Source organism: Scomber scombrus, chromosome 17, assembly GCF_963691925.1.
Source record: "Scomber scombrus chromosome 17, fScoSco1.1, whole genome shotgun sequence".
NCBI lineage: Eukaryota > Metazoa > Chordata > Actinopteri > Scombriformes > Scombridae > Scomber > Scomber scombrus.
In genome coordinates, this window is record NC_084986.1 from 13,082,763 (window position 1) to 13,096,823 (window position 14,061).

Genomic DNA, 14,061 nt, shown 5'->3' on the forward strand with positions numbered 1-14,061 from the left:
AAATGTAAAATGAAAGATTTAAAAAATATATTTTTACGAGAATTCATTTTAATTTAGTTATCAAAGAATTGCCATTCAGATATTTACAGAGTGGGACATTGTACAGCGCTCTCTAGTGGACAAAATACGTAAAGGCAACACTTCTTTGGCATTCCTGTACAGTAATTTCTTGTTAAGTTTTATCCGACAAATATGCAGATACAGATATCTATGAAAAACTAACATGATACTGATTTGGGGTAACATATACATCGGCTTTAAATATAAGATTCATGCACTCCGACCCTTCAAACTGACAAGCAGCACTTGTCTTCAGGCCTCAACACAGTCAAATCAACATCAAAGAAGGGGACAGCATCACAAACCATAGTGAGAAAGATAAATGTCTGTCTGTCTGTTTGTCTAAGTATGTCTGTGCTGTGTGTGTGTGTGTGTGTGTGTATGTTTCTCTCCATGCACTGACCATCTGGTGAGAACTGGTCCTTCTCGAACACAGTGATACACAGGACGTCCTGGTAAAGGTCTTTGATAAAGAACTGACAGTTGAAGTTCCACTTGGGGTTCAGATTGTCGCTGATCGATCGGGAAGTGTAACACTGAGCTCCCATCGTCAACTCACAGTACGGATTACTCTTACCTGGAGAGAGATTATGTCAGTTTTTACATTAACAAAATATAACCTATGCATATGAGTATGTCTAAAGCGATGTATCAATGAGGAGTGAATTGTAAATCAATCTATCCTGTCTCAGGGACTCACCATTGGGTTTACAGGCTTTGAGCTCCAGGGCTTCAGTGACGGTAACCAACAGTCTGCCGATACCACTAGACTTCAGAGAACGTGCTAAAATAAACACAAAGCCTTAGATGTGACCTACAACACGTCATTACACATTTTACCAGCGGACACACTAGAATTATGTAATCACATACATCGCAACCTTGGTGTGTATTTGTCCATTCATATTTTCCCTGCATACACACATTTGTTATGAATAAGAGACTGCATACAAATCATTACTGGGGAAGAAGAGGTCAGAAAAGGGGTTATGATTGTCAGGATGGTTATGTATCTTTCTATTATGTATTTTTCTTTTGGCTGAAGGGAAGGTAGTCTGACTTTTTAGGAGGGTCTTTTAATTTTTTATCAACCTTTTTAAAAAGTAAAATATAAGATTCAACCCCCTTAACCACCTGAATAATTTTCATACAGTCCCTAATCTGTTAGAAAGCAGGTGTGTTTATAACTGGTTGCAAATCAAATAATCAATTCTATTGTGTGTCCAAATTGTGTGTGTATGTGCACAACATACATACACAGAAAAGTAGGTTCTCTCATTAGTGGCTGCATTTACCTTGGTAAGCCTTCTCTCTCTTTTTCTTCTCGGTCTCTATGAAAACTTCAGATGCTGCTTTGATTTTCTGGACCCACGCTGTCCTACAATAACAACACAGTAAACATATGAATACACACAAAGTATGATTATTGGTAAAGTTTTTGGCAAGTTTGCGTACCTCTCATTCAAGGTCTCAATTCTGAGTGTGTAGACACGATCGATGTGTGAGACATGGAAGATTGGCTCATCACTGGATGGGTCGGGTGGCATTTTCACCAAAACCTCATTCAGAAACAACGGCTGTTGGAAGAAGTGATGCAAGACATATGGACAGATGCCCAGTGAAGGATAACAATTACAGATGCTGTTCACAGGATGACATTATTTTCTTTGCCTCAAGAAAACCGGATCTACAACATGAAGGCAATCATATCATATTCTTTTGTCTTAGAAAAATGTCTAGCCTCTTGCTTACTGTTTTGTACATCTTCAGCTGGATGTTGGTCTTGGGGCTGAATAGCTTGTCTGGTCCTGAGGAGGAGAAGGATTTGGCGCTGTGTGTGAGGAGGAGGAAATCATTAAAGAGGAAAGCCCACAGCTCCCTGCTGCTTTTGGTTTTGTACAGCCGACCGCTGTAGAGCAGCTTGCGAGGCCCGAGGCAATTAGTCAGCGAGTTGAAGACCAAGTGCTGAAAGAGAGACGGAGGAGAGAAGGCAAGGAATAAGGAGGAGAGATAAGAAAGGAAACAACACTGCCAAGTACTATGTGTGCATTTGTTTTGGTATTTGCAACCAGCAGACTCTAACACATCAACATTAACAGACTAACCCTACCACGATTACAACACTGAACTACTAAATCTAAAAATGTGTAATGATTTGTGTCTTACCTCTATAGGTCCCTCGCACTGGACGTGGCTCTGTATCCACTCAAGCCGATCGGAGTTCTCCTTCTCTCTGACCCCCTCGTTGACCTGAGAGCAAAGCTCTTCGGCTCGCTCTAGGGATTCTCTAAGAGGGCCGTGGTCCGCATGGGTGTCTGGAGTGTGCTCCAGGATCTGACCGAAAGGAACAATGGTTTAAGAAAATCAGTAAAGATGTGTAGAAAAGGAGAAATTATAGTTCTGTACTTCTTTGATGTGTGTGTGCTTAATCTTCTTTCACATACATTTTTTATGAGCAGCGGGTAGCGCGTGATTCTCTGCATTGGCTTGAGGAGGAAGCTGGATAGTGGCATCCCTTTACAGCGGTAGTTAGTGGCTATTTTCTGCTCAGGGGAAAGAAAAAGGCAAAGAGGCTAAGACTTTATTTAATATCACAAAATTAAACATTCTCTCCTTAGTTTGTTTACATTTTTAAAACAGTCTCTACTTATGCACAGACTCATCCACGACTCCTTACCTTGAGGAAGTCCTTAAAGTCTTGCTGATTGCTGGTTTTGCTCTGCAGTAGGGCGGCAGCGTTGAGCTGGCAGGAGCAGAATCGGATGTAGGGCTGCATGTGTGCGAGCTCTGAGGCCAACAGGTCCCCTATCAGCTGGACGGGCATGTTCTCTCCCCCTGTCTTTTTACGGACACGCAGGGCCCTGGGACACAGGAAAGATGATGATGATGATAATGATGATGATGAAAAACACTCAATTGAGTACACCATTATTGCTGTGTTAAGCCAGGCGGAAAACTCGACTGGATTGAATAACTCAAACAAACTTTCTACAAGCCTGCAGCTTGTATAATCCTGTGTCAGTGGGTTTGTAGAAATTGACTTAATGTCAAGTCTTGCAGCTCTGTTTTCCAGCTCGGTGGGTCAAATGTTTGTGTTTTTATAATGCAATAAGTGTGCAGTACCTCTCTTATTGAATGGGGGCAAGAAACCTCGATTTTAGTTTATCAGGAAGCAGAATAGGTGTAAAAACACACACCATGACCATGTCAAAAGTGGCACGAGTGCTACCTACTTGAGCAGTTTGGTGTTACTCATAATCAGCTCTCTCCAGTTAACAAAGATCATGTTCATCTCAACTTCTGTTAGACGGCCTGACTCAGACATTGGCTTGTGGAAAACCTGAGAGGCATAAACATACACAAAGACACAGAGAGTGCAAGAAACATTTTTTTAAACGGATGATTCAAGAAAATTCAGTTTGTAAATATGCCTGTGTGTGTGTGTGTGTACCTCTAACACCAGCTCCAGGTCGTTCACATAAGTCTCCTCCGTCTGGATAAGCTCATGGATGTAACCCTGCCTCTTCCTCTCCTGAGGGGTCATGGTGTCCAGCGTCATCAGGTCAGCACACCCTATAGCGCATATCAAACATGCGCATGCACACACACACACACACACACACACACACACACACACACACACACACACACACACACACACACACACACACACACACACACACACACACACACACACACACACACACACACACACACACACACGCGCAACAGACACTTTCCTGTCAATCACTCGTGCGGAGGTGTCTGACAAAATATGGCAAGAAGCCTCATCAAAAATACTACACACGTCAGCATGTTAAAATCTCCCTTTATTATCAGTTCTATGATATTTTATTTACATTTAATGCACAGACATTGTGAGGCACGTTGTTGTTGCAGTTCATGAACTAAAGGAACATACCAGGCTGATGCTAAAATGCTGCTACCAAGGGCTCTAAATTAAACAAAAAAGAAGCACCTGTCATGGCGGAGCGATCACTCCAAATGATTGCATAGGTGTGAATGAATAAAGTAGCTAATGCTTGAGTGAAAGGGCAGTGGAAGACTCAGTCAGCTGTTCATGTCTTTGACGCAAATGTCAGAAGTGCAGTGTCGTTTTCTCTGGATGTACTCTTGACAGTGGGTATGCTAATATCTGTGTGTTTTTGCTGGTGATATCACAGTTCAGTATAGGATGAGTCTCAACTTGGAAGCATTAATAAATGGAAGAGTGCATTATAAGAAATAACAAAATCACAATCGATCAGTTATTAATCAAAGCGAGGCAAGCAGCAATCAAGGTTATTGGTGATTAAGCAACAGTGAGTCTACGCATTGGTCCGTTTTTTTAGCAAGGTTTAATGTTGTTAGTGCAAGAATGACTGACCCTGTTAAAAAAAAAAAAAACTTATCATACTAATTCATAGCCTTAATTTAGAAAACTAAATAACTTCAGTCTGATGCCATTTTACATATTATTTCCATTATATTGAGTAATCGAACTCTTATGATCCGTATTTCCACTCCATGCTTTTTGTATCAGAGGAACAATAGCCTCTAATAGTCTAGCTGCCTCTTCCTCGCTCCCTTTGTCAATTAGTTAAAAGGAAAACATCAAGGGAAACATAGAAGAGGAGAGAGCGAGGGGGTAAGGGTGAGAAATAAATGCCTTAAAAAAAAAAAAGATCAAGAAAAAGAAGCGGAAAAAAGGGATAAAAAAACCCCCACAGTCCTAAACGAGTGAGGTTGAAAGCGCAGAGCTGGGCTGTTCTTGCTGGCGGCCGGGCTTCCTGTTGCGACAGGGCAATTGGCTCAGACAGAAGGGGTGAGGAAGAACAGGGGGAAGAGGAGGAAGAGAGAGGAAAGGCAGCATTACTGTCCTACAGAGGAAACAAAAACAAAGAGATGAAGTGGAGGAGCGGGAGGGGGGAGGTGAGTGAGATGAAGGAGAGACGGAGAGACAGCAGACATTAATATAGTTTTAATATTAATGCTGGACTCTTACATGCAGGTGCATTAATAATGTATTTCTGGAAATGTAAATGTTACTAATCATATCAGCTGGAGCATGATGATAATTTTTTTTACATTTAATTTCTCTGATGAAGAACAGCCCTTGTGTGTACTGGGGTGTGCATAAGTCAAAGTGTGTTGATTAGAATTAAAATTTCATTGTGTTTTCTGTCTGCAGCTTCAACGAGTTCATCCTAATTACACGTCTGGTGTGTTCACTCTTGTTAACAGAGATCCGCTGCTGTGGGGAGATCATGCGAGCCGTGAATACTAATTCAAACACACATCCTCCTGTTAAAAAAAGGGGTCCTTTTTAATGTTCAGATCAGTTATGAGTGAGCAGTGAGTATACACACATCCACCACCAGGATCACACCCATCCTGACAGTGCAGTGATTAGTGTACAGTAGCATGTACGGTATAGTCGACGAGCATTGTAATTCTCAGTGAAAATTAAGCTTTAATTTCCAGAAATGTGAATGATTAGGTAGTAGTTTTATCCATTTTTTATGTGATCCAGTGATTTGCTGGGAACACTTGTCTAAAAGGAAAAGAATTACATTTTGGGAAACCACTGTCTGTTAAATATGAAGCTAGGAGATGTTAGCTTAGCTACTACTAACAAGAAAAAACAAGCTTCAAGGATGTCATATCATCTGAAGAAGAAATAGTCAGGCACGAAACCTCCCATAAAACCACAACCTGTTGTTACATTACATTAAACAAAAAAGATTAATATGTTCATTAGTGAGCTTTAGAAGTAGTTTGTATTACTTTCTCACAAAGCAAAGCTACTGTTTCCAACCGTTTCCAGTCTTTAGGCTAAGCTAAGCTGAGCACCTGCTAGCTCTAGCTTCATATTTAATGGGCACATACGCATGAGAGTGGTATCAATCTTTTATTTAACTTCTGGCAAGAAATTACATAACTGTAGTTCCCAAAATGTCTAACTATTCCTTTAAATGATTTTCAAGTGTTGGTACAGTCATTTCATGGATGCTTTAAAAGGCCTAATCCGTTATTCATCTCTTGATTTGAGGAAACGTAACAGTTATTTCCTCTTTTGTTTTTTTATTCATTTGTGGATTGAGCCTTTTAAGTGCAATGGGTTCATGTTCACCAGTGATTCCTCAGTGATAGAGATAAACTCTTTTAAGCTTACCGTCAGTCTCTCCATGCCCTGACATGGATGAGGAATCTACTGTACCTAAAGTGAGCCAAGTCAACCAATCAGATCAGTCAGAGGCACAAGTTTGTTTGTAAAGCTGATTATCATGTTTTATCAGTTTCCACTTGTGTCCACAGTCTTTTTCCCCCCAACTACATCTGTGAATTATTGATTTTCCTGTCAAAAGGTAACACGGAGAAATACTCTCCCTCTGACAAATGAAACAGACAAAAAAGGTTTACTCACATTGCTGGCTGGGGTCAGATTCTGTGGTCATCTTGACATAATTGGTGGGCAGCAGGCCCATGGCCCCGTTAGTCTCCCCTTTCCACCAATCAGAGTTGGTCTTGTCCAGGATGTTGATTAGCTGACCCTTGGAGAAGCTCAGCTCATCCCGATTGGCAGCCACGTAGTCGTACATTGCGATAACTTGGCACACTGAGGAATGAGGGGCAGAAATGGTCATTAGGTTGAGTTCAAGAAAAGAAATGTTGATCAATAGGATTTTTTAAAATCACTTTTTATGTTTTTTTTAAAATAATATGCTAGGGTAATTGAATATTAGTCAAGCTACAAACAACGCTTTACCAACAAATCTGTTAGAAAGTGTGTATACTGATATTTCTTCCCTCAATCCAGGTTGATAACTCACACACATTCATGGAGCAACAGTCATTTTTATAGCATCTTAATACATAATTTCTTCATACATGAATTCATGTTTTTGTTGGAAATCTCAACACAAGTAACACCGAAACTCATCAAAATGTATTTGTAGGGCTTTCATGTCATTCATGGCCTTCAAATGATGGTGGTGATGCTTTTTTACTTGGCAATTTACTACTGCAGTCCCTCCAAAAAAGTGGAAACCAACTAGACCAATTATGTAAGACAGTTGTGGATCATGCTCACAAATAGGATGTTGGGTACAAAGTGTGTCAGCCCTCACCTGGCAGGGGGGAGGGGGAGGACTTGATGCTGGAGGGGCCCAGGAGCTTGACGTGAGAGGAATGAAACCAGCCTCTCTGCCGCTTCTTACCTCGAGCCTGCAGGGTGGAGAGCCAGTGAAAATAAATCAATCTTCCGCTGGTTCAGGCCTGAATTCTAAATCGAAAGATGAATTGATGAATCGCTTTCGTCGGCCGGAGCACTCAACCTCTAGAATCTCGGCAGTGTAAACAACAATCTGTACTGGACCTTGGTGAGATTTATATTCACTGCCCTAATAAATCCAGCCAAAGATCAGCCTCAAATCTTTGGTTTGACCTAAACTTGGCTGCCCTATTCAAGCTGATTAAGTTTTACAAATATATGGATTAACATAATAATTTCTGATGGTACAGTACAATACAAAAGAAATGTGGTAATCCTACATTTTTGAACAATATCACTTGCAATTTTGAGTCTTTTCTGAGCTGTCCACCCTTTGCTGCTGACCTAACTCAGCTGCCTCATTACTGTTTCATCCACTGAGAGCGTAACCAGAGCAACAGCTGCTGCTTCAGCACAAAATTGGCAGCATAATGTAGATGTATGGCTCTATAGACAACAGTTATTAGTCCTGTAACCTCCTGTCAACTTCTCACCAGCTCTTTATTGATCTGACAAGTCAGCAGATACTGTGTGTTTAAATGCTTAAATTAACGTCTTTACTTATTTGTTACTTTCTGCATGCTGTTAGCACACGATGGATTTGATATATAAAACCTAAACAGGTCTTTCAACTTTGGCTGCAACTAATGATTACTTTCATTATCAATTAATCAAATAATAGTTTGGTCAGTAAAATCTCAGAAAATAGTAAAAAATGTCCATCACAATTTCCCTGAGTCTCACAGTCCAAACACCAAACACTTTCAATGTACTTATAAATGACAAAGAAATTATCAAAATAATAATAATATCCAAAAAATGAATAAAAATGTACAGGTTGGTAGTAGGGAATTTGTATTAACAATGCGAATAAAGAATTACATTATTCTTTTTATATATTCAAGATTCACATTAATATTTTCACAGTTGCCTTCACACAGACAAAAAAGAAAAGTCTGGCAGGGTGGATATTCAAATATGCCTTTCTAAAAATGGGCAATGGATTTAAGAGCTTTATGATGGATTAACCATGTTCATACAATACAATGCTGACCTTGAACTTCACATAAACATTTAGAGCCAAATGAATTTCTGAAGCAAATCCCTGTTATTGTGAAAACTAATGTTGTAGCAGCTAAAATTATTCTTTTATTCCTATTTTCATTTCTTTAAAATAAAACCCCAAAAAACCTCCTTGCCTACAGCACTGACAACTGACCTGCAGTTCCCCGAGCCACCAGCCAGTGGAGTTCTTGGCCAGGACCACAATCAGTTGCCCCGGAGACAGACGCAGCTGATGCATCGTTGGGGTGGCGGTTGTGCTGATGGCCTGAGCGATCTCTGTTGAACAAACAGAATTGGCCAAGGCTGAATTTAGATCAGGTAAATGTCAGGAGAATAATAGAATTAATCAGCAGATTGTGATGTGAATTGTGATGTGTTCAATCTCACCGGGTTTCTTGGGCGGACCACCCAGTCTTGACACCTAAATGAGTAAAGTGGTAGTAAAGTAATGAGCAAAGTAAATCAAAGAAACATATATGTTATATTAAAAAATGAAATGATTTGTAGAACAGAATGTCAAATAATAGCAAATGCTCAACACAGGTTTCCAAATTTGTCAAACTAAGAATTAAAACTATGAACCAAGAAACTATTTTGCTAAAGAATTAAAATGTGCAAAGAAATTATTGGATACATTTCGGTTGTCACGTACCCAGTTAGCGGACTAATCTTTGAGACACTAATATAAAAGAAATGCATTATTGAATCAAGACACTAATAATTCCCAGTTCTAGTTTCACAAACACCCCAAATTTAGGTCAGAAATAGCAACATTTTTTGTTGATAACACATTTTATTAACTTATAAACACATTTTCACTCACCTCTGGTTCAACAGGTCGGACATAGTTGGAAGGGAACACCCCTGTGTGATCCCCGATGCACCCTCGCCACCACTCCCCTTCTCTCTCTGTCACCATGACAACGTCCCCCTCTACAAATGTCAGGTCCCCTGCCTCTGGGCTCTCATATGTGTACAAGGCCACATACTCTGTTTATGGTGAAATAGAAGTCAGAGCCACATGTGTGACTGAGATTAACCACGACTCTGGTTTGTTATGACTGAACATAAAAACTTTATTAGTACTAATGAACAGTACTTACCCTCTAGCTGTACAAAATCAGTTGTGTCAAATGCATCCACACTAGAATGACAATAACAGATTAAATGTCATTAAATGTTCATATTCAGCTTCAAATGAGGGGTGTGTGTGTTTGTTCTCATGTGTGCCCTCATACTCAGTATTGCCCCCCGCCTCCACGGTGACGTAGCTTTTGGGGAACCATCCCTGTGTCCCATTGAGCTGCCCCAACCACCAGTCATCCCTCTGCTGCAACACGCTGATGACATCACCCTGTGAGAAGCTCAGCAGCGCTGTGGTGACGTCGCCCGCACTGGAGGAGAGGTTGAGGTGAGTCTCTGAGGAGGCTGACCACGATGAGAAGGCACGAGCCAGCAGAGGGACAGAGAACTGAGGAGTGAGATTAAAGGAGCAGCACATCAGTTACAACTGAAAAGAATCAATTAAGACATCAAATCTGCCTCTATGCACCAGATATAGAACAGCTGTATTGATTATGTATCTGCTTTACAAAATGGCCCAAACATCACGTGACTTTTTCTGACTATGAAAAATAACCTACAAATGACAGACCTACTAACACTGATGTTATCCATTGGGAAATGGAGATCTGTAAATGTCTGTGTGACCCACAGAGAGGCCGGGCGACAACTCCCAACAGAGAGGGGCTATAAATACACAGCCATGCTCTTGTCAAAGCTCTATGTGTTGGACAGCATGCAGACCTAGTTCCTTGCCTGCCAAAGCCAGTTTATAGCCCACATATACTACACCGGCAGACATCTCTACACCAACTGGAAACCCAGCTAGACAAATAGTTAAGTATGAGCCAACTTTTAAACTATATTTAATGTTGTTTATGGCATTTTTTCCACAGAAAAATAATCCCCTAAACCCCTAAATAGCTTTTTTAAATGACAATAAAATAACCTACTGTCCTTCATATGAATCCTGACAATAGAAAGTATATACAGAAACAAATAACGCCTGTGTTGCTTCTGAATAAAACATGGTTACTTCTTCCAGAAAATGAATGCTAATCTCTGAACTGACACAGCAGTAAAACGGGGTCTCGATTTGCATCCCGAGTAGGCCACTGAAAAGCTTATCTGCCCATTAGGAGTTCATTTTTTTCTAAAGAGTCAGACCAAATTCATCATACAACTAGTGTTCAAAGTAAACACAAGACAAGCAACCAGAGCTGTTCACAAGTCATTTTTTACAAGTCCAAGTCAAGTCTCAAGTCTTTGAGCTAGAGTCCAAGTCAAGTCTCAAGTCTTTGAGGGTCAAGTCCAAGTCAAGTCTCAAGTCTCTGGTCAAGAGTCCGAGTCAAGTCTCAAGTCTCTCGCCAACACTAATTCAAATTCAAATTCTGACCTTAGAGCTGTACAATCTTTCATCCTGATCAGTTAGCCTTGCGAGCACCTGCCCATGTCTGTTTTTGTGGTGTGCTGTCACTGAAGTTTGTATGTAAGTATCTGTTTGTATGTTGAGATGCCCTCTCCTGAAACTGTTACCAAATTTACCTTCGACTATTACCTTGACCTAGACCTTGATATAGGACAGTATGAAAATGTACCAATTGTAGGTTCACTATAGAGAATCTACTGCAATGTGATGTGAAGAAACATACACTAAGAATTATTTCAATTCCATAACTGTATTTTCTTCAACAAAAAAATAATTATTTTAACAATGTTGTAAAATATAACAAAATGAACAAAACATGAACATCACAGAAACACTGCACTGCAGTTTAACACTGTGGTACAAACACATGTTCATTATTTTTTTCTCCAAGCTGCCTTTTATCTGCTGCTTAACACAACACACAGCAGGGAATGTGTGGGGATATTATAAAATATATATATAAAATGACCATAGTTAACGCAACGTTGTGTTTTTTAATAATTAGTAGCGGAGCCACTAAGTTAGTGGCACTAAGCATAATAAGAGTTGCGGTGGTTTCCTGTCTGAGCTTTCAAAATAAAACCTTTGCTATTGTGCGCTTCTTATTATTATTAACAAACAAATTTGGGGCTTGTCAATTACGGGAGAAATGACGGGAGGGCGGCGGGAGATGGTTTCGAAATATGGGAGAACCAGGGAAAAACGGGAGTGTGAAGGCATTGTATCCAAACGTAATGATCTGAGGCACTCCTGCTGAACTTATCGCACTCGCCATTGTCAATGTCTGATACTGAAGATGCGCGCTTCACACATGGCGCATGCGCGTGGCATGACGTTGGTGTTTACATCTAGCTCAGAGCCAGAGATCATACAAAAAGATGAATGACAGATAAATAATGAGAATAATAATAATAACATGAAATAAAGGTTGTTCGCGAGTCTCGAGCCTCGAGTCGAAGTCAAGTCAGAAGTCTTTTGAGGTCGAGTCCAAGTTGAGTCTGAAGTCACAGTTTAGTGAGACTTAAGTGCAACTCGAGTCCGAGTCGCGAGTCCGAGTCCCCAGCTCTGCAAGCTACTGTAAGTACTTTAGTTCTTACCTGTGCAGTGTCTGATTGGACAAGAACAGTGCTGTCACCCGTTACCTCCCCATCTGGGACTCTGGGTAAAACAGGAGGGACAAACCATTAGGGAAGAAGCCCGCAGAATAATAAAAACAACCTAACACTTCAGTGGCATAAATTACAAAGTCCAAGGTGACTGTTACAGACTAGTAGAAAGCAAAAAAAAGCTAGAAACTGTGCTATATTTAGTGTAAAGAAACTGTAATGTCACACAGAAGAGTCGCCACTTTAAAAAAACATCAGTATATCCTGTTCCTTCTACTTCATGTTACCCTGTGTTAAGTGACTGTGGTGGACAGGAGGGTTGTCCTGAGGAAGAGGGGACAGTCTCGGTAGAAATGGGGGTAGGACATTTCTCTGCGTAACTCTGGGGGAACCAGCCCCTGTTTCCACGGTAACTCCCGCAAAACCATCCAGGCTCACCGACGGTTTTCTCATCCACCTGCATCATGGAAAACGTGAATCAATTACACTCAATCAGACATAACAAGGTGATAATGATAAACACGTTGTTTCCCTGCTGTAGTCATCATTTGGACCACTCAGGAACCATTACTATCACGTTGTATTCATACACAATTAGCATGATTAGTTGAGACACCCATCACATGAAATCATTACAGTCTAGTGTTGCATTAATGAGAAGATGAGGTGATTAAATTAGTGTGTGCGAGTGTGTCTCATACCTCTATGAGACAGTCAGCGTCTATACTCAGCTCATCCGTGTTGCGGGCTACAAACGAGTACAGAGCTCTGTAAGAGGTCAACTTGGAGGATCGCTGAGGCACCGTAACTGGCTTCTGTTCTCCTCTTTCCAGCTTTTCCTTCCTCCTTCTCTCCTCCTCCTCCTCTTTCCGTTTCCTCTCTTCCTCTTCCTCCCTCCTCCTCTTCTCCTCTTCCTCCTCTCTCCTTCTCCTCTCCTCTTCCTGCGCCTTCTCCTGAGCCGCCCGGAGGCGAGCCTGTGCCTCCCTCTCCTCCTCCTCCCTCTGTCTGGCCCTCTGCTCCTCCAGCAGCCTCCTTTGCCGCGCCTCCTCCTCTTCCCTCTCCCTCTTCTCCTGTTCCCTCCGCTCCTGCTCTCTCCTCTCTTGCTCTAGCTTTGCCAGTCTGTAGGAGGTAAATGCAACATCTTTTATTGCCTTTCTGAGCATTTTTTATGTTCACAAATACAGAGAACCTGTTTTATTGGAAATGAAGGTCACTCAAACATCAGATCAATCAAATGCTTAATGCTACAGACACACATAGGTCTCTTTTTTTTCTTTTCTAGGGTCCCTCACACATACCTGGCTGCTTCTTCTTCTTCTCTCATCCTCCTTTCTTTCTCCTCTTCCCTGCGTATCTGCAGCTCCCTCAATTTCTCCTCTTTGACTCTGTACAGGTCGTCCAGGACAGCTTGCTGCCTCACCTGCTTCTCTCTCAGCTCCTGATGCAGTCGCCACATATGCAATGAAATGAAGAGATTATACAGTAAGGACACAAGCATCAACTAGGTAGGCAATGCAGTAATTTAAAGTCACAAAATTCTTCTGCAACCACGAAGCAGCATCTGCAAATGATGCACTGTATGGAAAATTTGCATTTTTTTAAATCATGAATTAACATTTCTCAAAGAACAACACTATGTATTTTATACAGCAGAACATAAACAATCATTCCAAACATGCAAAACTGATATGAAAAAAGAGTAAGTCCAGACTCTGGCAGCTATTCACACAAACATGCAGATATAAATGTTCAAGCAGAGATATTTATATATATTTTCTTTCTAACATAGATATTGTGCAGGTTAAGCATTTGTGTGTGTGTGTGTGTTTTACCCTCAGGGTGCATTCTGTTTACACAGACAACACAGGCAAGAACAAATCCCACAGAGCAAAAAAACACAAAACAAGGGGAAAGATGGTACCAGAGCAGAGCTCCATTTAATAATGAGTCAAAAGACAAAAGAAGCAAAGATGAGTGTACAGATTGAATCATCATGGGATGAAAAGGAAAAGAAGATGAAAACAGTGACTTATGGGAAAACAAAAGAAAAGGTGAATAAAACAAAG

At 40.8% G+C, this 14,061-nt stretch overlaps 1 protein-coding gene across 1 annotated transcript in view; it reads right to left on the reverse strand.

Moving 5' to 3' along the window:
- LOC133997181 (intersectin-2-like) overlaps positions 1–14,061 on the reverse strand; it is a 35,175-nt gene that overhangs the window by 950 nt on the left and 20,164 nt on the right. The window contains exons 17-37 of the mRNA XM_062436732.1: positions 13,294–13,433; positions 12,697–13,114; positions 12,283–12,452; positions 11,987–12,047; positions 9,637–9,869; positions 9,502–9,542; positions 9,222–9,388; positions 8,786–8,819; positions 8,553–8,674; positions 7,191–7,287; positions 6,488–6,679; positions 3,512–3,633; positions 3,294–3,400; positions 2,738–2,921; positions 2,505–2,603; positions 2,227–2,394; positions 1,813–2,025; positions 1,516–1,637; positions 1,356–1,438; positions 761–844; positions 464–637 (exon numbers count right to left, since the gene is read on the reverse strand). Of these exons, the coding sequence (XP_062292716.1) occupies positions 464–637; positions 761–844; positions 1,356–1,438; positions 1,516–1,637; positions 1,813–2,025; positions 2,227–2,394; positions 2,505–2,603; positions 2,738–2,921; positions 3,294–3,400; positions 3,512–3,633; positions 6,488–6,679; positions 7,191–7,287; positions 8,553–8,674; positions 8,786–8,819; positions 9,222–9,388; positions 9,502–9,542; positions 9,637–9,869; positions 11,987–12,047; positions 12,283–12,452; positions 12,697–13,114; positions 13,294–13,433 (3,031 nt within the window). The remainder of the gene's footprint in view (positions 1–463; positions 638–760; positions 845–1,355; positions 1,439–1,515; positions 1,638–1,812; positions 2,026–2,226; positions 2,395–2,504; positions 2,604–2,737; positions 2,922–3,293; positions 3,401–3,511; positions 3,634–6,487; positions 6,680–7,190; positions 7,288–8,552; positions 8,675–8,785; positions 8,820–9,221; positions 9,389–9,501; positions 9,543–9,636; positions 9,870–11,986; positions 12,048–12,282; positions 12,453–12,696; positions 13,115–13,293; positions 13,434–14,061) is intronic.